Raw genomic sequence first — 25,751 nt, forward strand, 5'->3', positions numbered from 1 at the left:
TTTAGTACAGTACATTTAAAAGTAATTAATTGGAAGAATTGAATGTTTATTGTCAATTTAATCAGAAAATTTGTTAAATTGGGAAAAAAATAATATTTAATGTTTTCCGAGGTGAATTAATTATATATGAAAATTATATAGAAATCCATAAAATTTGTGTCATCAAAACTTATTTTAAAAAATCCTAATTAATTTATATGCAGTATTTTTGTGTTTTGTTCTAGAAAAACTGAGTTGGATAAAAATTGATTATTACTGAATAAATTTGTCGAATATTTTCCAATAATTTTATTAGAAAATCCTTTCAAAATTATATAAAAAACCTAATTTAATCTGTAATTATAGTAGAAATCTGTATTGTGTATTTGTAGAGAAATAGCATGATATAATTGTGTCTCTATCTCTCTATCTCTGTCTCTCAATATTGATGTCTCTTGAAAGTAGACAAAGGCCAGGGACATCTTAGATTGGTAAGAAATCTAGAAAAAAAAGTAAAATTGGCGAATGAGGACAAGAAAAGTCTCTCTCTCTCTCTCTCTCTCTCTCTCTCTCTCTCTCTCTCTCTCTCTCTCTCTCTCTCTCTCTCTCTCTCTCTCTCTCTCTCTCTCTCTCTCTCTCTCTCTCTCTCTCTCTCTCTCTCTCTCTCTCTCTCTCTCTCTCTCTCTCTCTCTCTCTCTCTCTCTCTCTCTCTCTCTCTCTCTCTCTCTCTCTCTCTCTCTCTCTCTCTCTCTCTCTCTCTCTCTCTCTCTCTCTCTCTCTCTCTCTCTCTCTCTCTCTCTCTCTCTCTCTCTCTCTCTCTCTCTCTCTCTCTCTCTCTCTCTCTCTCTCTCTCTCTCTCTCTCTCTCTCTCTCTCTCTCTCTCTCTCTCTCTCTCTCTCTCTCTCTCTCTCCTCTCTCTCTCTCTCTCTCTCTCTCTCTCTCTCTCTCTCTCTCTCTCTCTCTCTCTCTCTCTCTCTCTCTCTCTCTCTCTCTCTCTCTCTCTCTCTCTCTCTCTCTCTCTCTCTCCTCTCTCTCTCTCTCTCTCTCTCTCTCTCTCTCTCTCTCTCTCTCTCTCTCTCTCTCTCTCTCTCTCTCTCTCTCTCTCTCTCTCTCTCTCTCTCTCTCTCTCTCTCTCTCTCTCTCTCTCTCTCTCTCTCTCTCTCTCTCTCTCTCTCTCTCTCTCTCTCTCTCTCTCTCTCTCTCTCTCTCTCTCTCTCTCTCTCTCTCTCTCTCTCTCTCTCTCTCTCTCTCTCTCTCTCTCTCTCTCTCTCTCTCTCTCTCTCTCTCTCTCTCTCTCTCTCTCTCTCTCTCTCTCTCTCTCTCTCTCTCTCTCTCTCTCTCTCTCTCTCTCTCTCCTTACCTTTTTGTATCACCCTCCCCTCTCTCTCTCTAGGGCTGCCAACAAGTGAGCCAGCCAGACCAGCCGCCCAAGGAGTTATCTAGTCTATAACACACCCGATTGTCACTATTTTGGGGATTACACTTTAGGTGCCATATATATTAATTATACATCTGTTACACATCACCATATGAATTATATATTTTGCTATACACACCTGGCATAGATATACATTTTGTTCATTTTGTGATCATAGGTAATTATAGGGGATTAACATAGTGTTTTAGGCTCAATATATGCCTATACTGTACACCTGTTTTATACCAGAATATAACTATATATGTTTATCTGTACATACATGTGTAATATAGATAAAGAGGTTTCTTATGAGGTCTATTAGGACTGTGGTCTATTAGGGCAGAGGTCTATTAGCACTGGGGCCTTTTATGATGGGTCTATTAGCACTGTGCTCTATTATGACTGGGGTCTATTAACACTGGGGTCTATTAGCACTGGGACCTATTGGTATTAGGGTCTGTTAGCACTGGGGTCTATTAGCACTGAGGTCTATTAGGACTGGGGTCTATTAGAACAGGTCTATTAGCACTGAGGTCTATTAGGACTGGGGTCTATTAGGACAGGTCTATTAGCACTGGGGTCTATTAGCACTGAGGTCTATTGGGACTGGGGTCTATTAGGACAGGTCTATTAGCACTGAGGTCTATTGGGACTGGGGATTATTAGGACAGGTCTATTAACACTGAGGTCTATTAGGACTAGGGTCTATTAGGACTGGGGTCTATTGGTATTGGGGACTATTAGCACTGGGACCTATTGGTATTGGGGTCTATTAGCACTGTGGTCTATTATGACTCGGGTCTATTAGGATAGAGGGCTATTGCACTGGGGTCTATTAGGACTGTTGTCTATTAGGACAGGGGTCTATTAGGACTGGGGACTCTTGGGACAGGGGTCTATTAGGACTGTTGTCTTTTAGGACAGGGGTCTATTAGGACGGGTCTATTAGGACTGTTGTCTATTAGGGACAGGGGTCTATTAGGAATGTTGTGTCTATTAGACAGGGGTTCATAGGAATGTTGTCTATTAGACAGGGGTCTATTAGGACTGTTGTCTTTAGACAGGGGCTATTAGGAATGTTGTCTATTAGGACAGGGGTCTATTAGGACTGTTGTTCTGTGGGACAGCCTTAGGACTGCTTCCTTTTAGGATAGGGGTCTACAGGACTGTTGTCTACAGACAGGGTCTGCTTAGGACGGGTCTATTAGGACTGTTGCCTTATTAGGGACAGGGGTCTATTAGGAATGCTCCACAGACAGGGCCCACAGGAATGCTGTCTATTAGGACAGGGCCCATAGGACTACAATCTTTAGGACAGGGTCTATTAGGAATGTTGTCTATTAGGACAGTCTATTAGACTGCTGTCTACATTGGTGGGCCCACAGGACTGCTGTCTTGTGACAGGGCCCATTAGAATGTTGTCTCTAGACAGGGGTCTATTAGGAATGTTGTCTATTAGGACAGGGTCTATTAGGACTGTTGTCTTTAGGACAGGGGTCTATTAGAATGTTGTCTATTAGGACAGGGGTCTATTAGGACTGTCTATTAGGACAGGGTCTATTAGGACTGTTGTCTATTAGACACAGGGGTCTATTAGGGATTGTTGTCTTTTAGGACAGGGGTCTATTAGGACTGCTGTCTATTGCAGGGCCCATTAGGACTGTTGTCTTTAGGACAGGGCCCACAGGACTTGTTTTTAGGACAGGGGTCTATTAGGACTGTTGTCTTTGTGCATTAGGGCCCATTAGACTGTCTATTAGGACTGGTCTTTGAGACAGGGCCCATGAATGTTGTGTACAGGACAGGGGTCTATTAGAAATGTTGTCTACAGGGCTCATTAGGACTGTTGTCTTTAGACAGGGGTTCATTAGGAATGTTGTCTATTAGACAGGGCCCATTAGGACAGGGGTTCAGGACTGCTTGCTCCACAGGACAGGGGTTCATTAGGAATGTTGTCTATTAGGACAGGGCTCCATTAGGACTGTTGTCTTTAGGACAGGGCCCATAGGACTGTTGTCTATTAGGACAGGGGTCTATTAGGACTGTTGTCTTTTAGGACAGGGGTCTATTAGGACTTGTTTTTTTAGGACAGGGGTCTATTAGGACTGTTGTCTTTTAGGGACAGGGGTCTATTAGGGACTGTTGTCTTTAGGACAGGGGCTCCATAGGACTGTCTATTAGGACAGGGTCTACAGGACTGTCTTTTAGGACAGGGGTCTATTAGGACTGTTGTCCAGGACAGGGGTCTAATGAGATGTCTAGAGGGTCTATTAGGACTTGTTTTTAGGACAGGGCCAATTGGACTGCTGTCTATTGGATTATTAGGACAGGGGATTTGGGACTGTTGTCTTTTAGGACAGGGGTCTATTAGGACTGTTGTCTATTAGGACAGGGTTCTTAGGACTGTTGTTTTTAGGACAGGGTCTATTAGGACTTGTTTTTTGGACAGGGGTCTATTAGGACTGTTGTCTTTTTGAGACAAGGGGTCTATTAGGACTGTTGTCTTTTAGGACAGGGGTCTATTAGGACTGTTGTCTATTAGGACAGGGTCTATTGGACTGTGTCTTTTAGGACGAGGTCTATTGGACTGTGTCTATTGGACAGGGGTCTATTAGGACTGTTGTCTTTTAGGACAGGGGTCTTTAGGACTGTTGTCTATTAGGACAGGGTCAGATGTTGTCTATTAGGACTTGTTTTTTAGGACAGGGGTCCAATTAGGACTGTTGTCTATTAGGACGGGTCTATTAGGAATGTTGTCTATTAGGACAGGGTCTATTAGGACTGTGTCTCTTTTAGGACAGGGCTCAATAGGACTGTTGTCTATTAGGACAGGGTCTATTGGGAATGTTGTCTATTGGACAGGGGTCTTTAGGACTGTTGTCTTTTAGGACAGGGGTCTATTAGGACTGTTGTCTATTAGGACAGGGGCTCTTGGGACTGTTGTCCTTTTAGGACAGGGGTCTATTAGGACTGTTGTCTATTAGGACTGTTGTCTTTTAGGACAGGGTTCATTAGGACTGTTGTCTATTAGGACAGGGGTCTATTTGGAATGTTGTCTTTAGGACAGGGTCTTTAGGACTGTCTTTTAGGACAGGGTCTATTAGGACTGTTGTCTATTAGGACAGGGTCTATTAGAATGTTGTCTATTGGACAGGTCTGTGGGACTGTTTTTTAGGACAGGGGTCTATGGGACTGTGTATCTATTAGGACAGGGTCTATTAGGACTGTTGTCTTTTAGGACAGGGTCTATTAGGACTGTTGTCTATTAGGACTGTTGTCTTTTAGGACAGGGGTCTATTGGGACTACTATTAGGACAGGGGTCTATTAGAATGTTGTCTTTAGGACAGGTCTATAGGACTGTTGTCTTTTAGGACAGGGTCTGTGGGACTGTTGTCTTATTGGGACAGGGGTCTAATGGGACTGTTGTCTTAGGACAGGGTCTATTGAATGTCTATAGTTGTCTTTTAGGACAGGGGTCTATTAGGACTGTTGTCTATTAGGACAGGGGTCTATTAGGAATGTTGTCTATAGGACTGTTGTCTTTTGGACAGGGGTCTATTGGACTGTTGTCTATTAGGAGAGGGTCTATTAGGACTGTTGTTCTATTAGGACAGGGGTCTATTAGATGCTATTAGGACTGTTGTCTTTTAGGACAGGGGTCTATTAGGACTGTTGTCTATTAGGACAGGGGTCTATTAGGACTGTTGTCTATTAGGACAGGGGTCTAGGACTGTTGTCTTTTAGGACAGGGGTCTATTAGGACTGTTGTCTTTGGACAGGGGTCTATTAGGACTGTTGTCTTTAGGACAGGGGTCTATGGGACTTGTTTTTAGGACAGGGTCTATTAGGACTGTTGTCTATTAGGAAGGACAGGGGTCTATTGGACTGTTGTCTTTTGGACAATGGACTGTTTTTAGGACAGGGTCTATTAGGACTGTTGTCTTTTAGGACAGGGGTCTTGGACTTGTTTTTTGGGTCTATTAGGACTGTTGTCTTTTGACGGCTAGGACTTTTTAGGACAGGGCTGTGTTAGGACAGGGGTCTTGGGATGTTGTCTTTGGGACAGGGTCTATTAGGACTTTGTCTTTTAGGACGGGTCTTGGGACTGTTGTCTTTTAGGACAGGGTCTATTAGGACTGTTGTCTATTAGGACAGGGTCTATTAGGACTGTTGTCTATTAGGACAGGGTCTTTAGGACTGTTGTCTTTTAGGACAGGGGTCTAATGGGACTTTGTTTTTAGGACAGGGGTCTATTAGGACTTCTTTAGGACAGGGTCTGTGGGACTGTTGTCTTTGGAAGGGTCTAGGACTGTTGTCTTTAGGACAGGGGTCTATTAGGAATGTTTCTATGGACAGGGTCTATGGACTGTTGTCTTTTAGGACAGGGGTCTATTAGGGACTGTTGTCTATTAGGACAGGGGTCCATTAGGACTGTTGTCTTTTAGGACAGGGGTCAATAGGACTTGTTTTTAGGACAGGGTCTATTAGGACTGTTGTCTTTTAGGACGGTCTATGGACTGTTGTCTTTAGGACAGGTCTATAATGTTGTCTATTAGGACTGTTGTCTTTTTGGACAGGGGTCTTTGGGACTTGTTTTTAGGACAGGGGTCTATTAGGACTGTTGTTCTATTAGGACAGGTCTATTAGGACTGTTGTCTTTTAGGACAGGGGTCTATTAGGACTGTTTTTAGGACAGGGGTCTATTGGACTGTTGTCTTTAGGACGGGTCTATTGGGACTGTTGTCTTTTAGGAGGGGTCATTAGGACTGTTTTAGGACAGGGGTCTTGGGACTGTTGTCTATTAGGCAGGGGTCTATTAGGAATGTTGTCTATTAAGACAGGGTCTATTAGGACTTGTTTTTAGGACGGGGTCTTTTAGGACTGTTGTCTTTTAGGACAGGGTCTATTAGGACTGTTGTCTTTTAGGACAGGGGTCTATTAGGACTGTTGTCTTTTAGGACAGGGGTCTATTAGGACTGTTGTCTAAGGACAGGGGTCTATTAGGACTGTTGTCTTTTAGGACAGGGGTCTATTAGGACTTGTTTTTTAGGACAGGGGTCTATTAGGACTGTTGTCTATTAGGACAGGGGTCTATTAGGACTGTTGTCTTTTAGGACAGGGGTCTATTAGGACTGTGGTCTCTTGCAGGGAGTCTCAAGTGACCAGCACTGCATTCGACTGCCTTCACTTCCTCATCTGTAAGGTCAGGCACCATTTTATGATTGGGACACTGGATGGACATTTGGACATTTATCGATAATTTGCATAAATTTTCGAACGGCTACAGACATACTTAGCCTATTTTGAATGTTTAGATAACTTTTTGTTAATTTTACAACCATTGACAGAAAACTTTGCACACTAAGATTTTTGGGGAACATTATTCAGAAATTTTTTTGAACGCTTCTGACACTGGGAAGACATTTTATGAATATTTTTGTATAGAATTGGACATTTGAAGATTTTCAAACATTGACAAACATATTTTCTTTTACACATATACTGTAGAATAGTTTTGAACGTTTCTGAACTTTTGAGGATTTTTTAATAACGTTTCTGAGCATTGATTGATACAGTGGCGACCATAGATACAATAGTACTGTAGCAGAGTACGCAGTCCACCGGTCATTGATACACTTCCCAGCCCTTGTATGCTGCAAATACTGTTGACGGTATCGTGGGCGATCTGCCGTTCAGTTGACACGTCCAGCAGAGCGACTGCAACTCTCCGATTAGTATGCTTGATATATGGAAAATTCCCCCAGAGATCGGTGAAGCACATGTGCATCTCTGGTGATATTATGGACACTTAAGTGGACCACATGTTACATTAACCATAGTTTAATACAGATCATGGGAGTCAGCTGTGAAGTGTATCATGAGGCCCTTGCTGGTAGACCACTACTTATGGCTGACACTTTATATTAATAACAAATAATGCTCACACATTATTGAGCACATATTGACATTAACACACACATTATTGAGCACATATTGACATTTACACACATTATTGAGCACATATTGACATTACCATTATTGATGACATATTGACATTTACACACATTATTGAGCACATATTGACATTAACACACACATTATTGATGACATATTGACATTTACACACATTATTGATGACATATTGACATTAACACACACATTATTGATGACATATTATTTATTGAGGACATATTGACATTTACACACATTATTGATGACATATTGACATTAACACATTATTGATGACATATTGACATTTACACACATTATTGATGACATATTATTATTTACACACATTATTGAGGACATATTGACATTTACACACATTATTGAGCACATATTAACACACATTATTGACATATTGACATTACACATTATTAATGACATATTGACATTAACACACACATTGATGACATGTTGACATTTACACACATTATTGATGACATATTGACATTTACACACACATTATTGATGACATATTGACATTTACACACATTATTGATGACATATTGACATTTACACACACATTGTTGATGACATATTGACATTTACACACATTATTGATGACATATTGACATTTACACACACATTATTGATGACATATTGACATTTACACACATTATTGATAACATATTGACATTTACACACATATTGATCACATATTGACATTTACACACATTATTGATGACATATTGACATTTACTACACACATTATTGATGACATTTAGACATTTACACACATTATTTGACATATTGACATTTACAACACATTGTTGATGGCATATTGACATTTACACAATATTTGATGACATATTGACATTTACACACATTATTGATGACATATTGACATTTACACACATTATTGATGCATATATACACACATTATTGATGACATATTGACATTTACACATTATTGACATATTGACATTTACACACATTATTGATGACATATTGACATTTACACATGATGACATATTGACATTTACACACATTATTGATGACATATTGACATTTACACATTATTGATGACATATTGACATTTACACATTATTGATGACATATTAACATTGACATATTGACATTTACACATTATTGATGACATATTGACATTTACACATTATTGATGACATATTGACATTTACACACATTATTGATCACATATTGACATTTACACATTATTGATGACATATTGACATTTACACATTATTGATGACATATTGACATTTACACACAGTATTGATCACATATTGACATTACACATTTTTTTATCACATATTGACATTTACATACTTTTTGGTGTGCTGTATTTACGAACATTAAATGACATTTTGAAGAATATTCTGATATTTACAGACGTATCTTGATATTTTTTTTACTATTTCTGAAGGTTTACGGTCATTTCTGAAAGTTTTTCGACAGTTATGAACATTTATTACCAATAGAAACACTTAATAGATATTTTGTTAACATTTCCTAGCATAATAATTTTGTACATGCAAATGACATGTATGACCACTATTAACCTTTACAGACAATTTTTTCGAACATTTCCGAATATTTATGATAATTTTAAACCTTTACAGACATTTTAAGAACATTTGCGAGAGGTCAGTCACAAAAAATAGAAGTCTGTTTGGTTGTTTGTTTTGTCCCTGGCTAAATGCTCAATGCTTTTAGTGCATGAAATGGTAAATACCTCTCTCTCTCTCTCTCTCTCTCTCTCTCTCTCTCTCTCTCAGTGCATGAAGTGAGTTAATATCTCTCACTGCTTAGTACATGAAGTGAGTTAATATCTCTTGCACCTCTCTCAGTACATGAAGTGAGTTAATCTCTCTCTCTCTCTCTCTCTCAGTACATGAAGTGAGTTAATCTCTCTCTCAGTACATGAAGTGAGTTAATCTTCTCTCTCTCTCTTGAAGTGAGCTCTCTCTCTCTCTTGCTTAGTACATGAAGTAGAGTTAATCTCTCTTGCTTAGTACATGAAGTGAGTTAATATCTCTTGCTTAGTACATGAAGTTAATCTCTCTCTCTCTCTCTCAGTACATGAAGTGGGTTAATCTCTCTCTTTCTCTCTCTCTCTCTCTCTCTTGCTTAGTACATGAAGTGAGTTAACTCTCTCTCTCTCTCTCTCTCTCTCTCTCTCTCTCTCTTGCTTAGTACATGAAGTGAGTTAATCTCTCTTTCTCTCTCTCTTGCTTAGTACATGAAGTGAGTTAATATCTCTCTCTCTCAGTACATGAAGTGAGTTAATAACACTCAGCACATGAAGTGAGTTAATATCTCTCTCTTTCTCTCTCTCTTGCTTAGTACATGAAGTGAGTTAATATCTCTCTCTCTCTCTGTTGTTTAGTACATGAAGTGAGTTAATATCTCTCTCTCTCTCTGTTGTTTAGTACATGAAGTGAGTTAATATCTCTCTCTCTCTCTCTCAGTACATGAAGTGAGTTAATAACACTCAGCACATGAAGTGAGTTAATATCTCTCTCTCTTTCTCTCTCTCTCTCTCTCTCTCAGTACATGAAGTGAGTTAATAACACTCAGCACATGAAGTGAGTTAATATCTCTCTCTCTTTCTCACTCTCTCTCTCTCTCTCAGCACATGAAGTGAGTTAATATCTCTCTCAGTATATGAAGTGAGTTAATTTCTCAGTACATGAAGTGAGTTAATCTCTCAGTACATGACGTGAGTTAATCTCTCTCAGTATATGAAGTGAGTTAATCTCTCAGTACATGAAGTGAGTTAATCTCTCTCAGTACATGAAGTGAGTTAATAACACTCAGTACATGAAGTGAGTTAATCTCTCTCAGTATATGAAGTGAGTTAATCTCTCAGTACATGACGTGAGTTAATCTCTCAGTACATGAAGTGAGTTAATATCTCTCTCAGTATATGAAGTGAGTTAATCTCTCAGTACATGAAGTGAGTTAATCTCTCAGTACATGAAGTGAGTTAATCTCTCAGTATATGAAGTGAGTTAATCTCTCTCAGTACATGAAGTGAGTTAATCTCTCAGTACATGAAGTGAGTTAATCTCTCAGTACATGAAGTGAGTTAATCTCTCTCAGTACATGAAGTGAGTTAATCTCTCAGTACATGAAGTGAGTTAATCTCTCAGTACATGAAGTGAGTTAATAACATTCAGTACATGAAGTGAGTTAATCTCTCAGTACATGAAGTGAGTTAATCTCTCTCAGTATATGAAGTGAGTTAATCTCTCAGTACATGAAGTGAGTTAATCTCTCAGTACATGACGTGAGTTAATCTCTCTCGGTATATGAAGTGAGTTAATCTCTCAGTACATGAAGTGAGTTAATCTCTCTCAGTACATGAAGTGAGTTAATAACACTCAGTACATGAAGTGAGTTAATGTCTCTCAGTATATGAAGTGAGTTAATCTCTCAGTACATGAAGTGAGTTAATCTCTCTCAGTATATGAAGTGAGTTAATCTCTCAGTACATGACGTGAGTTAATCTCTCAGTACATGAAGTGAGTTAATCTCTCTCAGTACATGAAGTGAGTTAATCTCTCAGTACATGAAGTGAGTTAATAACACTCAGTACATGAAGTGAGTTAATCTCTCAGTACATGACGTGAGTTAATCTCTCAGTATATGAAGTGAGTTAATCTCTCAGTACATGAAGTGAGTTAATCTCTCTCAGTACATGAAGTGAGTTAATAACACTCAGTACATGAAGTGAGTTAATCTCTCTCAGTATATGAAGTGAGTTAATCTCTCAGTACATGACGTGAGTTAATCTCTCTCAGTACATGAAGTGAGTTAATAACATTCAGTACATGAAGTGAGTTAATCTCTCTCAGTATATGAAGTGAGTTAATCTCTCAGTACATGAAGTGAGTTAATCTCTCAGTATATGAAGTGAGTTAATCTCTCAGTACATGAAGTGAGTTAATAACACTCAGTACATGAAGTGAGTTAATCTCTCTCAGTATATGAAGTGAGTTAATCTCTCAGTACATGAAGTGAGTTAATCTCTCAGTACATGAAGTGAGTTAATCTCTCTCAGTACATGAAGTGAGTTAATAACATTCAGTACATGAAGTGAGTTAATCTCTCAGTACATGAAGTGAGTTAATCTCTCTCAGTATATGAAGTGAGTTAATCTCTCAGTACATGAAGTGAGTTCATAACATTCAGTACATGAAGTGAGTTAATCTCTCAGTATGTGAAGTGAGTTAATCTCTCTCAGTATGTGAAGTGAATTAATCTCTCAGTACATGAAGTGAATTAATCTCAGTACATGAAGTGAGTTAATCTCTCTCAGTATGTGAAGTGAGTTAATCTCTCTCAGTACATGAAGTGAGTTAATCTCTCTCAGTACGTGAAGTGAGTTAATCTCTCAGTACATGAAATGAGTTAATCTCTCAGTACATGAAATGAGTTAATCTCTCTCAGTACATGAAGTGAGTTAATCTCTCTCAGTACGTGAAGTGAGTTAATCTCTCTCAGTACATGAAGTGAGTTAATCTCTCAGTACATGAAATGAGTTAATCTCTCTCAGTATGTGAAGTGAGTTAATCTCTCAGTACATGAAGTGAGTTAATCTCTCTCACTATGTGAAGTGAGTTAATCTCTCAGTACATGAAGTGAGTTAATAACTCTCTCAGTACGTGAAGTGAGTCAATAACACACTCAGTACATGAAGTGAGTTAATCTCTCAGTACATGAAGTGAGTTAATATCTACCAGTACATGAAGTGAGTTAATTTCTCTCTATCTCCCTCTCTCTGCATGAAGTGAGTTAATCTCTCTCTCTCTCTCTGCGCATGAAGTGAGGTAGTCTCTCTCTCTCTCTCTCTCTCTCTCTCTCTCTCTCTCTCTCTCTCTCTCTCTCTCTCTCAGTACATGAAGTGAGTTAATATCTCTCTCAGTACATGAGGTGAGTTAATATCTCTCTCAGTACATGAAGTGAGTTAATCTCGCTCAGTACATGAAGTGAGTTAATGTCTCTCAGTACATGAAGTGAGTTAATATCTTTCTCAGTACATGAAGTGAGTTAATATCTCTCTCAGTACATGAAGTGAGTGAATCTCTCTCAGTACATGAAGTGAGTTAATTTCTCAGTACTTGAAGTGAGATAATGTCTCTCAGTACATGAAGTGAGTTACTCTCTCTCTCAGTGCATGAAGTGGGTTAATCTCTCTCTCAGTACATGAAGTGAGTTAATCAGTCTCTCAGTACATGAAGTGAGTTAATCAGTCTCTCAGTACATGAAGTGAGTTAATCTCTCTCAGTACATGAAGTGAGTTAATCTCTCTCAGTACATGAAGTGAGTTAATCTCTCTCAGTACATGAAGTGAGTTAATATCTTTCTCAGTTCTTGAAGTGAATTAATCTCTCCCTCTGCATGAAGTGAGTTAATCTCTTTTTCTTGGCTTAAATTAGTTAATTCAAGAAGGTTATCTTTAATTTTCTTTTAATGTATTTTTATTTTAATTAATTTTATTCAACTATATCACATTAAACTGGCTTTAAAATCCCTAAGTAAGCTAATAAAGCTATTTTCAATTTGCTTTCACTTGCTTTTCAAACACCAAGCTTGATTGGTCTGCATTTTTTAAACAAAGTATGCTATTGGCCAGTAATTTGTAAATAGAGGGTGTGATTGGTCAGGATTTTGTTAACAAAGGATGTGAATGATCAGGAATTTGCAAACAAAGTGTGTGATTGGTCAGGATTTTGTAAATATGATGTGTGATTGGTCAGAATTAATTTCACAAAATACAATACATAAATTAATTAGGACGAAAATAGTTATATAATTAGATACATTAATTAGTTATTTAAGTACAATTTTAATGAAGTACTGTAATTATAAGGAAAATTAGCTTAAATGTAAGGAAATTAGATTAAGGAATCTTTGAAATATTTTTAAGAACTTATAGAGAGATAGATGGTTTATTTATGAGGAAAGTTAACACACACACATGAATATTAGTAGGAAAAGTAAACAAACATGACTTTTGGAAAAATTTGTATAACTAACTTTTAATAAGAAAAATTAAACAAACTTACCCAGCAGTAAGTGACTTTTATTAGTTCTTAGGAAAGGGTAGTCCCCTTACATGTGACTCTGACAGGTATTTAACAAATTCACTTTTAGACTTTAATTATCCATGCACATGTGATTAGCAGGTGTTTCTCTCACATACAGGACTTTTATAGGAGGAAATCTACACATACTGTACATGATACATGACTTGAATTAGTTCTTATGAAAGGTTAATTTCCATACATGTGACTATAGCAGCTATATGAAGCCTCATACTAACTTTTAGACAAGGGTTATCCCCAAACATGTGCTGTAACAGGTATAGAAACACTCAAAGTAACTTTTAGACAAGGGTTATCCCCAAACATGTGCTGTAACAGGTATAGAAACACCCAAAGTAACTTTTAGACAAGGGTTATCCCCAAACATGTGCTGTACCAGGTATAGAAACACCCAAAGTAACTTTTAGACAAGGGTTATCCCTAAACATGTGCTGTACCAGGTATAGAAACACTCAAAGTAACTTTTAGACAAGGGTTATCCCCAAACATGTGCTGTAACAGGTATAGAAACACTCAAAGTAACTTTTAGACAAGGGTTATCCCCAAACATGTGCTGTAACAGGTATAGAAACACCCAAAGTAACTTTTAGACAAGGGTTATCCCTAAACATGTGCTGTACCAGGTATAGAAACACTCAAAGTAACTTTTAGACAAGGGTTATCCCCAAACATGTGACTAAGTCGGGTGTGTGAAAGCATATATTAACATCGTCATCTTTTGGACCAGTACAATGCATTTCAGGTTAAAGGAATGAAGAAACTGGAGAATTACTTAAGGAAGGAGGAGGACCTTGATGCCTGGAGGAGACAGGCATCCCCGGAGGAAGTAGAGTACCTCGAGATCCAGTCAGAGTTGGAGAAGGACCTGTATCAATCACACATAAGGTTAGTCGGGTGTTGAGTCTCTTTATCAACATGTCTTTCAAGATTTTTACAATATTATACACCTGAAACTTCAGTCATAGGTGGAATAGGACATTAAGATAACAGTCATAGTTGGAGTTGGACCTTAAGATAAGTCATAGTTGGAGTAGGACCTTAAGATAAGTCATAATTGGAGTAGGACTTTAAGATAGCAGTCGTAGTTGGAGTAGGACCTTATGGTACAGTGCATGTGTGTGTATGTGAAAGACCTTTTATATTGGGGTTAACAGTCAGGTATATATTTACCACACACCTATAAGTCAAGTCAGAGTTGGAGGAAGACTTAATACCAGTCACATATGAGGTGAGATGCATGTTAAGTCACAAGTGTCTGTTCTTGTTTGATTGACAGATATCTGGCTTGTGTCACTTATGTCAGGTATAGATTCATTTTACACACCTGTAAGTCAAGTTAGAGTTGTAGAAGGATCAAAATAACTTATATATAAGCCAGTTTAGGTGCTTTAGTCACATGTGTATACTATATATAACATCTGTCATGTATTAATCTTTTATATATATATATATATATATATATATATATATATATATATATATATATATATATATATATATATATATATATATATATATATATATATATATATATATATATATATATATATATATATATATATATATATATAGTGATCCGCTTTGAAAAATTTTGCCATTGACATCTTCAGAGCAACTGAAGTCTTGAATGAAATATATATATAATCAACACAACCCGCCAGGATTATAGCCCATATTGATATTCGAATCCTGGCGGGAGTGTTGATTAATGTTCTGCTTTATTGGGCTATGATATATATATATATATATATATATATATATATATATATATATATTATATATATATATATATATATATATATATACACACATATATATATATATACATATATATATATATATATATATATATATATATATATATATATATATATATATATATATATATACACACACACACACACACACAAAGGTGGGCACGCGCAACGTTTTTTAGCACCGCTACCGTAACTCTGCTGAAATAGTTGCGCCGCAACCTCAACCATTTTTAAAAAGTTGCACCGCAAGCGAAACCGCAACGTGCAACTTAAAAAAAATAAATAAACAAATACTAAAATCACAAAATTTGCCTATTTACAAGTAAAACAAAATATAATTGATACAAAAAAGTTAATATTAACACTATTTTATTACAAAATTAAAAAAATGCCTCACTGGCCTCAGTCTCAGTGGACTGGCTGTCAACATTCTCAGTCACTTCAACTTCCGTGTCCATGTCCTGGTCGGCAGGATCACTGCTGCCAGCCACAGACTCCTCCTCGTCGTAAAACGATCCATAATACTTAACATGAAACAAAACATAAACACACACACACACACACACACACACACACACACAGTGAACAATTGGTGTAGAGCACTTCAGGGTAACGAGACGACTCTCTCAAAGCCAGAAAAGCTCCCTCATCCCTGGAATTTTCCAGGTAATGGAAAAATGTTCTTGGAAGTTCCAGAATTTGTCCATTACAGTAGGGTCGGGATATATAGCTATTTTCCAATATACGTATAGAGATAAATTTATTTACAGTAGACTCACAACTTATGTGGGGTTATGTTCCTGGGTCCTCAGATATAGCCAAAAACTGTATAAAGTCAGAAACACTCATAAAAATCCCCTAAATAACCCCTCAAAATACGAGTTGAAAAACTGTACAGAACTTAAACGTATTTTAAAAGACTAAAATATTTTTTGTCATCTGCAAAATATATGATGTCTATATTCAAATTATTCTCTGTCTTATAAGGATTCAAGCAATGCAAATTATATTCTGTTAACTTTAGACTGTGCCATTTTATGTCAAGTTTAGTGACTTTTATTGGCCTCCAGAACCTAACCCTATTTTCCCCATTGATTACATGAAATTAAATATCGTGATTTAGTATATAGTGAACATCCTTGGACCCTATCTGGCGATATATCTCGACCCTACTGTACATCATCTCTCGAACATGGAAAAATATCTCTCATCCCCGGAATTTTCTAGGTATTGGAAAATTTTTCTCGTAATTTCTGGAAAGTACACCTGATTTTCATCTCTCAAGCCCGGAAAAAAATCCCCCATCCCTGGAATTTTCCGGATATTTCCGGAAAATGTGCCACTCGGAAAATTTCAGTTCCAGCTATTGGAGAGTTCTGGGTTTGAGGGATTCTGGCTAATGGAGATAGTACTGTGTGTGTGTTTGTGTACAAAATCCTTACTAATCACATGGTTTGTAAACAAAATTGTGACCAATCAGATCCTTTGTTTACAAAATATTGACCAATCACTTCTTTTTTTACTCATCACTCCAATAGGTAGCCCAAAAAAATAGAGTTGTTTTGCTGATACCATTCTCTTTGCACAGAGCGGAACGTATCTTTGCCGAGGCGGAAGAGAATGAGAATCGGTATTACTACATGAAGTGGGAGAATTTGCCGTACGTAGAGGCCACTTGGGAGCTGGAAGACCTCGTTAAGACCAGATTTAAAAGTCAGGTGTGTGTCTCTGTCTGTCTATGCATATATCTATCTATGTATGTACCGTATATACTCGAGTACAGTTTGAGTTTTTCTATAAAATTTAGATGCAAAAAGTAGGGGGCGTGCTATATACACATACTATTTTTGAGGGGTTGAAATTAATGCATTTCTGTGTGTCATCTATGGTTAATGGTACATGCTCAAGGTGGGCTAACATTACCAGTAAGCTGTAGGTAGTAGGCAGCTATCAAACAGGGAGGTACTACTGCCTGGGAAGATATTGGAAGTATAATGTGTTGTCTAATGGTAGACCCTGCTGCCATATGTGACCAACTCCCAGGTTGATGATCTGACTTTCTGCCTCATTTATACACTTTTGTAGTGTCTCAAATATTTCTCTTACTTTGACAACACAACATACAGGTACATATTTTTTCGTACTTTCGATCTGTTTTATTTTTTCAATTTTTTTATTCCCCGATTTTATCAGTTAATAGTTATATTAAAGTAGGGCCTTCTCAGATGGGTGCTGAGAAGAAATAGAGACGCCAATTTTAGATTTTCTATGTATTATTTAAGCATTTTCGACTTACGACCATTTCGACTTATGACCTGGATTTGGGTCCCTAACCCTGTCGTAAGTCCATCTCTCTAATCACCCACACCTTTCTGCTTTCTCACAACATATTTTAAAATGTTATGTAATGTTGTGTTGAAGGGCTACAACTTTGCTTATTTATACTTATACTTATCACAATCTCTCAAAAAATACTTTAGGTTTCGTTTTTATTCAAGACATCTCCTAGGGAAGTGGGCTAGTGTCTGTGTGTGCAAGGTGTCTAGTTTAGACAATACAGTACAGTAACCAGAAAAGATTCCAGGGATAAGGAATTTTTCTGGGTTTGAGAAAGTCGTCTGGTTACCTGGAAATCTGTCATCCCTGGAAGTGCTGTGCATCTATTGTTCTGGTTAACAGGGATATCACATTATTATTACTGTTGTTTTTATTATGGTACAGTATTATTATTATTATTATTATTATTATTATTATTATTATTATTATTACTACTATTATTATTATTATTATTATTATTATTATTATTATTATTATTATTATTATTATTATTATTATTATTATTATTATTATTACTGCATTGCAGTTGGAGAGCTTCCGAGAGAGGGAAAAGTCCACCTGCACCCCTAAACAATGTCCAGCCTTGAAACATCGACCAAAGTTTTGTCCAATGAAGGTCCAGCCAGATTATCTCGGAGGAAGTAACGAGGTATGTTGAGTTTGCTTATGTTTATCTGCTTGTTTTTGTTTGTATATATTTGTGTTTGTTTATATTTATGTTTGTTTGTGTTTGTTTATGTTTACTTATGTTTATGATTGTTTATCTTTGTGTTTGTATATTTGCTGAATTCCACATATTAATATTGATATTTTTTTAGCAGAAATTGAAATGTAAATTGTATTTTTTGTCAACAGGACCTAGAGCTACGAGACTACCAGATGGAGGGAGTTAATTGGCTAATTCACTCTTGGTGTAAACACAATTCAGCGATTTTAGCCGATGAGATGGGTCTCGGTAAGTTGATTGTGGTAAAGTCCTTTAGATGTGAAATTTACATAACATTGGGGAGGGTACAGCATTCCATAACTGTATTATTACATGTGCAGTGAGGAGCTCTGTGTTTTTCATGTATTTTCAACATGGTTATCATGGCACCCAGTCCAGCTTCAAGGAAATCCTATTCGTAAGTGTAACTTTAGAGCAAGAAGTGATCAGTGTCCTTGGACCATCTGAGTGGATGTTTGTGACAATTGTTGAACTTGTGATTCTATCGCAGGAGGTGCTAGTGTTGTCGGGGAGCCCTGCAGTGTTGCCCAGCGTGTATTTTGAGAGCGAGTAGTACCTTGTCCAGCATGTGCTCACTCACCCCACACCCCTTCACCCTCCCTCACCAGCCACCCCACCCCCCTTCACCCTCCCTCACCAGCCACCCCACCCCCCTTCACCCTCCCTCACCAGCCACCCCACCGCCCTTCACCAGCCACCCCACCCCCCTCCCTTCAACCTCTACCACTAGCCTCTACCCTCCTCATCACTGCTATTCCCCTTCTCCATCCTACCTTACTATGGCTGACATGACTGATATTGTTCATGAAAAGATTGGATGCCATCAATATAACAATGTGACTAATACATTTAATTTCTTGCCAGCTGTAAGTTGAGGGTGTACACATCTCTCTCCTCCTACCTTCAGCCTGGCGATAAAACTTTGATCGTGAATTCCTTAACCAAAGCAATCCTCTCCTCCACTCCTCTTCCCTCTCTCATACCTACACCACACTTCCACCATTTTCTACCTACTCCATATACCGCACTGCCCAATTCCTCCGCATCATAGCCGGAGGGCTTGTTCACAGAGGGATTTCCAGCTCAGAGCAACGTTAAAGACGGCATCCTTGACTGTGAAATTGTTCCAGAATTGCTGGACAGTCAGTTCTTGGTCAGAACTCATTGAATCTGCCATTTGCTTCATTGTTGTCTTCAAATACATTCTTTTGAGTAAGGCAATGGCTCCCTGATCCATAAGCTGAATAAAAGAGGTCACATTAGGGGGCAATAACATCGTTGTTCATCTGGTATCTGGTTTCTCTGTTTACATCTCCTATACTGAGTACTTTACATTAGTCCACATTAAATTTCGTCTGCCATTTTTCAGACCATTCGAAATTTTTTTTTAGATCTTCCTGTAGTTTTGCAGAGTCCTCGTCAGATTTAATTACACACCCTATTTTAGTGTCATCAGCAAATTTACTTATGTTGCTGTCTACGCTGATATCTGTGTCGTTTATATATACCTGTATAATAAATAATAATGGTCCAAGTACTGAGCCTTGGGGTTCTCCACTAGTGACGTTGCTCCAATGGGATTTAGTGCCTTTAATGCTCACTTGTTGTTTCCTGTCCTGTAACCACGCCCTAATCCATTTTAGAATATCTCCTTTAATGCCATGAGCCTTCACTTTTCTTATTAGTCTTTCGTGGGGAACTCTGTCAAAGGCTTTGCTAAAGTCGAGATACACCACATCATAATTGTGCAAGCTCCTTCAGGTTAGCGGTTCAAATTCCTCCTTCTCTTGGTGGTAGTGCTGGAGTAAGGTGGTGGCTTTTCACTGGTGTTGGAATAATTACATTCCTAATGGCTTCTTCTAGAGCAGGGGTTCCCAACCTTTTCCAGGTCATTCCCCTTTTGCCAAAAAATCAATAATGTCCCCCCCCACCCCTCCTTCACTCTTAACCATGGTGTTTTGATTTATTTACACAAGGTTAAATTTTAAAAAAAATTGCCAATACATGTAATGATTTAATTAGTGACTAATAACACTCAAAGAAAGCAGATAAGAAAGAAATGTATGACTGGGAAAAATAACTCAGATAAATAAAAGCCCGACAGTTCCGTTTCAAAACACAAATACAGTAGGGTCGGGATTTATCGCGACTTTTTGTAAAGATTTTTTATATCGCGGCTACCAAAAATATCGACATTTTCCTACATATAGCGATAATTTTTTTATTTCGCGAGAGAAATTGAGCAGGAAATATTTCAAATTTATCACCATGGCAAACAGAGGCGCCACGTGGCCGCTTACCCACACCTTCAAGCTAGCCCGCTCAGTCTTAATTCAGCTCTCACCGCATGTACACGCTTCACTCTAAGTCACCACGTCCTCTACTACTGTGTACTGTACCAAGATGCCTAAGTGTACTAGTACCACTCCTAGTTCAAGTGAGAAAAATAAGAAGAAAACCATCAACTTTGGTGATAGGCTTATAAACTAGCCACCATCTGCTTGCTGTAAATAGTTGAAATCACGAATCATAAACCACAAATAGCAAGGGTTTACTGTACCTAACAATCATCTCGGTGAAAACAGTTGTCGGTAACCAAACTCAACTCTGATTTTCAGCCCAGAGAGTTCTGTTCTATATTTAATGTAAGAGTGTTTTAATGACCATGTTTTGCATTATAACACCTGATTTAAATAGTCCAATAGGCATTGTTATTTCCAATCCTTCTGTCCCCCATAGATTCACATTTTTCGGTTTATCAAGGTTCTACTGTTTATTTGTTATTCATTAATTAGTAAAGATACATAGCTGTAATAATATGTGTTTATTAATTCCTCTACCCCTCATATACAATACTGTATATATCTCATAGGTAAAAATAACATAATCAAGAACACATCTCCAAATATGCAATACTGCCGAATTCATTTCTGTAACACAATTTGAACAGATTTTGTGAATAAAAGTATATGCAGTGTCTGTCCATGTGAGATGAGATGCTCAGGTTAGACTCTTAGAATACTTTCCTTAGCTCCCAGAAACACTTTGTTTATGTGGACTATTCTGTACTGTACTGTACCCAGAACAGCCTCTTTTCTTGGAAATCTCTCATCCCTGAAAGAGCTCTGCACCAATTTTTCAGGCTAATGGGGATATCATAGTTATTATTATTATTATTATTATTATTATTGGCAGTAGTAGTAGTAATAGCAATGGAATAAATAATAATAATAATATTATTATTATTGTTTTTACTTTATTTTGTCATTGTAAATATGTTCCAAATACACAATGGAGCTTAGAGTACCACATAGCTTACAAAGAGACACAATGTATCATAAACAAATGTGAAATACACAATTCTTTTTTTTTTATTTGAGGAAAAATTAACTAAATAATAATTTTAAACTGTATTACAAACTGCAGGTATAGCCCCTGGGTACTGTACTCACACTTTATATAATGATAAACAAATGACAAATTCACCTCCCATTTATTTTTTTTTATTTCAGCCACTGTAACATTAAATACCCTTTGAAAGGATAAACAAACAGAAAACTCACATTCTGTTGTTTCATTCCAGGAAAGACAATCCAGGCCATCGCATTTCTGAGTTACCTCTTCCACACACACCACATGTATGGTCCGTTTATTTTGGTCCTGCCGTTGTCGACGCTCAATGCATGGCAGAAGGAGTTCGCTACTTGGGCCCCAGACATGAATGTAATTGTTTACATCGGTGACCGTGATTCTCGAAGAATTGTAAGTTTAAAGTTTTTTATCAGTGGATATATTAATTTTTATCTGAAGATTAACCTAACCTAGTCTAGTCTAACCATAAACTATTCTAATCAATGCTAACTTTAACCTAATCTTACCTTGTAGCTTAACCTAATCTAACCTAACTTAACCTAATAGCCCAGGGAAATTAGGAAAAAAATTGTACTAATTCATAATGAAATGATACTAGGTACAAATAGTGAGAATACGATTCTAAGCATCCTGACCAATCCGAAGTGAGCTTTTGTCGCCATCTTGAAAAAATGGCAGCCGTTCTCAGATTTTCATGTTTTACTCATTAACCGTTGATTTTTGAGAGATGACTTTTAATACCAAAATTAAAGAGCACAAAATTCTGCACATTTTGGTATATTCAGCTTTTTGTACGATTAATACTTTCTGAGAAAAAAAAAATCTTCACTACTGGCTACACCCTTCACTATTGTTACATAATCTGGTACCGTTTTCCACATCACCCATGAGGTACAATATGTGGCACATTTTTGTCAATGTGGTATCCCCTGTAGGTCTATTCCATGATTAGTATTTTTATGACAGTTTCATTCTCTTTGCAACTTGTTCAGTACTAGTTGTTACACATGAAATTTATGAGCCAAATTCAGTGATGTGATAATTAAGGTCAGTATCAAATGTGCATTCATTCTCAGGAGTATCATTTACATTATAATCATCCACAGCAAAACTAAAATGGGTCTCATCATTACCCTTATAACCACTGTCAGTATCAACATCATCGTCTTGGAAAGTAATATTGTAGGACATACTGTTGGTATATGCTGTTCCTCGATAGTAACTGCATATATTCGAGCAGTTGCATCGACCATCACAACTTTTTTTGCATAAGCAGAATATTAGATTCAGAAGTGACTCTGGAGCTGCTGCCTGAAGGGTTGGAATAGTGAGCAAACTATTATGATGAATCTTCCATCTCCAAGAGTCAGGTGGTAATAGATTACCTCGCCTCAACTGAACCTGATGGTAAACTCTCAGAAAGTGCAGCTGCTGTTGTAGGCGGCAGTCTTGCAAGTTTAACTGTATTATTATCGAGACCAATTACTTTGTCAAAGTTCTTGATGCAATACTGATTTAAAGAGGTTTCACTCTTAGGTGCCTCATATAGTGCAAGAAGGAAAAGTTTTCCTACTCTAGCAGTTTCATCTGGGGAGGCATTCCTGTCATTAAAAACGTGCAAGAGAGAATGTATGTCAGTACGCTTTTGTAACAAGCTCAGAATTTTGTTTTTTCCTTTTTTGAAATACAGATGGAACGTGTTATAGTCATCACTAGTTCGCACGTCAAAATCAGCGTTGTCAAATACAAACTGAGAGAAAACTCCGTCCATAACTTCTGGGAACAGTTGCATGACAGTTGAGGCTTCATACAGAGCTGTTTCTTTGTATGAGGCACAAATGCCCAGCTTTGACAAAATATCCAACATCAGCTTTGATTCATATTTCCTGTGTATATACACTCTGAGACCAATATGAATCTGCAACAGGAAATATCGTGGCCTAACAGCTGAAATAATATTGTGAGCTATGACATCACACTTTTTTCCAGATGTTTTGTATCCCTATTCTTTTTCCCTTTTATGATGACATCTTTCAGAAATGTTTGAAGGGACAGAGGGATCACTTTTCTTACATCATTCAGAAGGTCTGCTGGTGGTGGATACTTATCATCCTCATACATCTGTGATCGTATATCTTCCTTTATAATGGCTGCTGCTGTCCGAACTATTCTCAGAGGTTCTTCATTTTCATTTCTTTCCTTTGAAACAGATCGCAGTTGGTTTATATACAACATCAGAAATAATTATATTGTCACCATAGTTCTGTATTAATTTCTTCTTTAATGTCACTTCTGCCGGCTTATATTCGTCCATTAACTGCACTAATTACTGCAATGAAAATTGGCAGTCATTGCTGTCCTCAATGGAAGAACACACTCGGACAAATGCTGATGCAAGGTCTTTCATCGGTGGTTGACTTCTTTTCTCATTTGCTGGCACACTTTCCAGAAAAGATGACATACAGTTTTCATTATTTACAGCTTCTTCAGCTACCAAGCAAGATACACCACATATTCGACTGCTTACTTCTCTTCCACAAGAATCACCCCGTTCATTCGCTTTCTCTAGAACCTTTTCTTTGAAGCCTAAAGTCCTAACACTCCAAATTTTCCGCCGTCTATGTACGGGTTTCTTCTTTTCCGAGTCTCTATTACATACGTCTGAACAAAAGAGGCAGCATCTCCTGAAATCAAATGCAGATATTGCAGATCTCAATTTTTCTTTTACTGGAGAAGCTGTCAAACTTCCATTTTCTGTAGTACCTTCCAATCACTTCATTACTTTGGCTTAAATTGTATCTTCCTTTGTGTATTCCTTCCTACAGTTTTCATGTACTCTTACTGTTTGCCTCCTCTTTCCAGAGTCCATTTCCCATCTAACATTTCACTGGTTCTAGTCCTCTCTTGACAGAGACTATACAGCCTTCCATCACATAAAAGACACAGTTCTTCCATATTCTGCAAGATGTTTCAAACGGTTTATAATTATATATCACTTTATTGTTCACTACATAACATAAATAGTTCTTCCATTTTCAGTATATTTCAAGTTGTCTATATGTTTCACTTTGTATATATAATATTTCACTTTGTAATTGTCTGTATTTATCATTTAAGTAAGTTAGTCCATTTCACATTAGTACCTGAAAAATAGAAAAGCAAAATAAACCTTATAATCTTGTTATTTTTCTCACCGGAACATAAAACAGTGTCAAAATTAGAGGTGGGTTGCAGCTATTGAGGAAACATAATGTTTGTTTTCTTAGAGAGTATTAATTCTACACAAAAGCTGATTATACTAAAATGTGCAGAATTTTATGATCTTTTATTTTGCCGTCTCCCTAAAATAAATGGTTAATGAGTAAAACATGAAAAACCGCAAATGGCCGCCATTTTTTCAAGATGGTGGCAAAGGCTCACCTCAGATTGATCAGGATGTTTAGTATGTTGTTAAAGAAAGTATTCCCAATAGTTCTACCAAGTATCATTTAATTATGAATTTGACCATAACCTAACAAAACTTTACCTCAGAAAACTTAATATGACAACAACCCAACCCAACCCAACCCAACCAGAGTTCTAAACTGATGTATTTTACAGGTACGGGAGTATGAATGGACACACTCCAGTAAACGTATCAAGTTCAATGCCGTCCTGACAACATACGAGATCTTGTTACGAGACAAAGAGGACCTTCGAGACTCGTGCCATTGGGCGTGTCTGGTGGTCGATGAAGCTCACAGGTGAGTCATGAATGGTTAGGTTAGGTTAATGTTTTATTTGGCAAGGATAGGATAAGTTTAGTTAATGTTTTGTTAGATTAACTCACTACAGTGGTCCCTCGGTTAACGAACACAATTCATTCCAGAAGGTCGTTCATTAACCGAAAATTTCGTTATCTGAAACCATTGTTTCAATGGGATTTTGGGTAATTGGTTCCAGCTCACCGAAAATTACATACAAAGTAAAAATAAATGCAGTAAAGTACACTTACTTTGAGGTGTGGATGTAGAAGGCTCCTGATTGATGATGATGATGATCGGAATTAGAAGTGGGGTGGAAGAGAAGTCACCCCATGCTTCATGCC

The 25,751-nt window shown here is 37.5% G+C and overlaps 1 protein-coding gene across 6 annotated transcripts in view; it reads left to right on the forward strand.

Annotated features, from left to right (window-relative positions):
• LOC121856346 (chromodomain-helicase-DNA-binding protein 1-like) overlaps window positions 1–25,751 on the forward strand; it is a 102,654-nt gene that overhangs the window by 36,491 nt on the left and 40,412 nt on the right. For 5 of the 6 annotated variants that reach the window (XM_042351839.1, XM_042351842.1, XM_042351840.1 and 2 more), the window contains exons 11-16: window positions 14,199–14,356; window positions 16,817–16,946; window positions 18,092–18,214; window positions 18,421–18,520; window positions 21,876–22,054; window positions 25,265–25,407. In XM_042351839.1, coding sequence (XP_042207773.1) covers window positions 14,199–14,356; window positions 16,817–16,946; window positions 18,092–18,214; window positions 18,421–18,520; window positions 21,876–22,054; window positions 25,265–25,407 — 833 coding nt within the window. The remainder of the gene's footprint in view (window positions 1–14,198; window positions 14,357–16,816; window positions 16,947–18,091; window positions 18,215–18,420; window positions 18,521–21,875; window positions 22,055–25,264; window positions 25,408–25,751) is intronic. The other variant, XM_042351844.1, reaches the window with a different exon arrangement.

Source organism: Homarus americanus, unplaced genomic scaffold (assembly GCF_018991925.1).
Source record: "Homarus americanus isolate GMGI-L3 unplaced genomic scaffold, GMGI_Hamer_2.0 scaffold48220, whole genome shotgun sequence".
In the NCBI taxonomy this organism is placed as follows: domain Eukaryota; kingdom Metazoa; phylum Arthropoda; class Malacostraca; order Decapoda; family Nephropidae; genus Homarus; species Homarus americanus.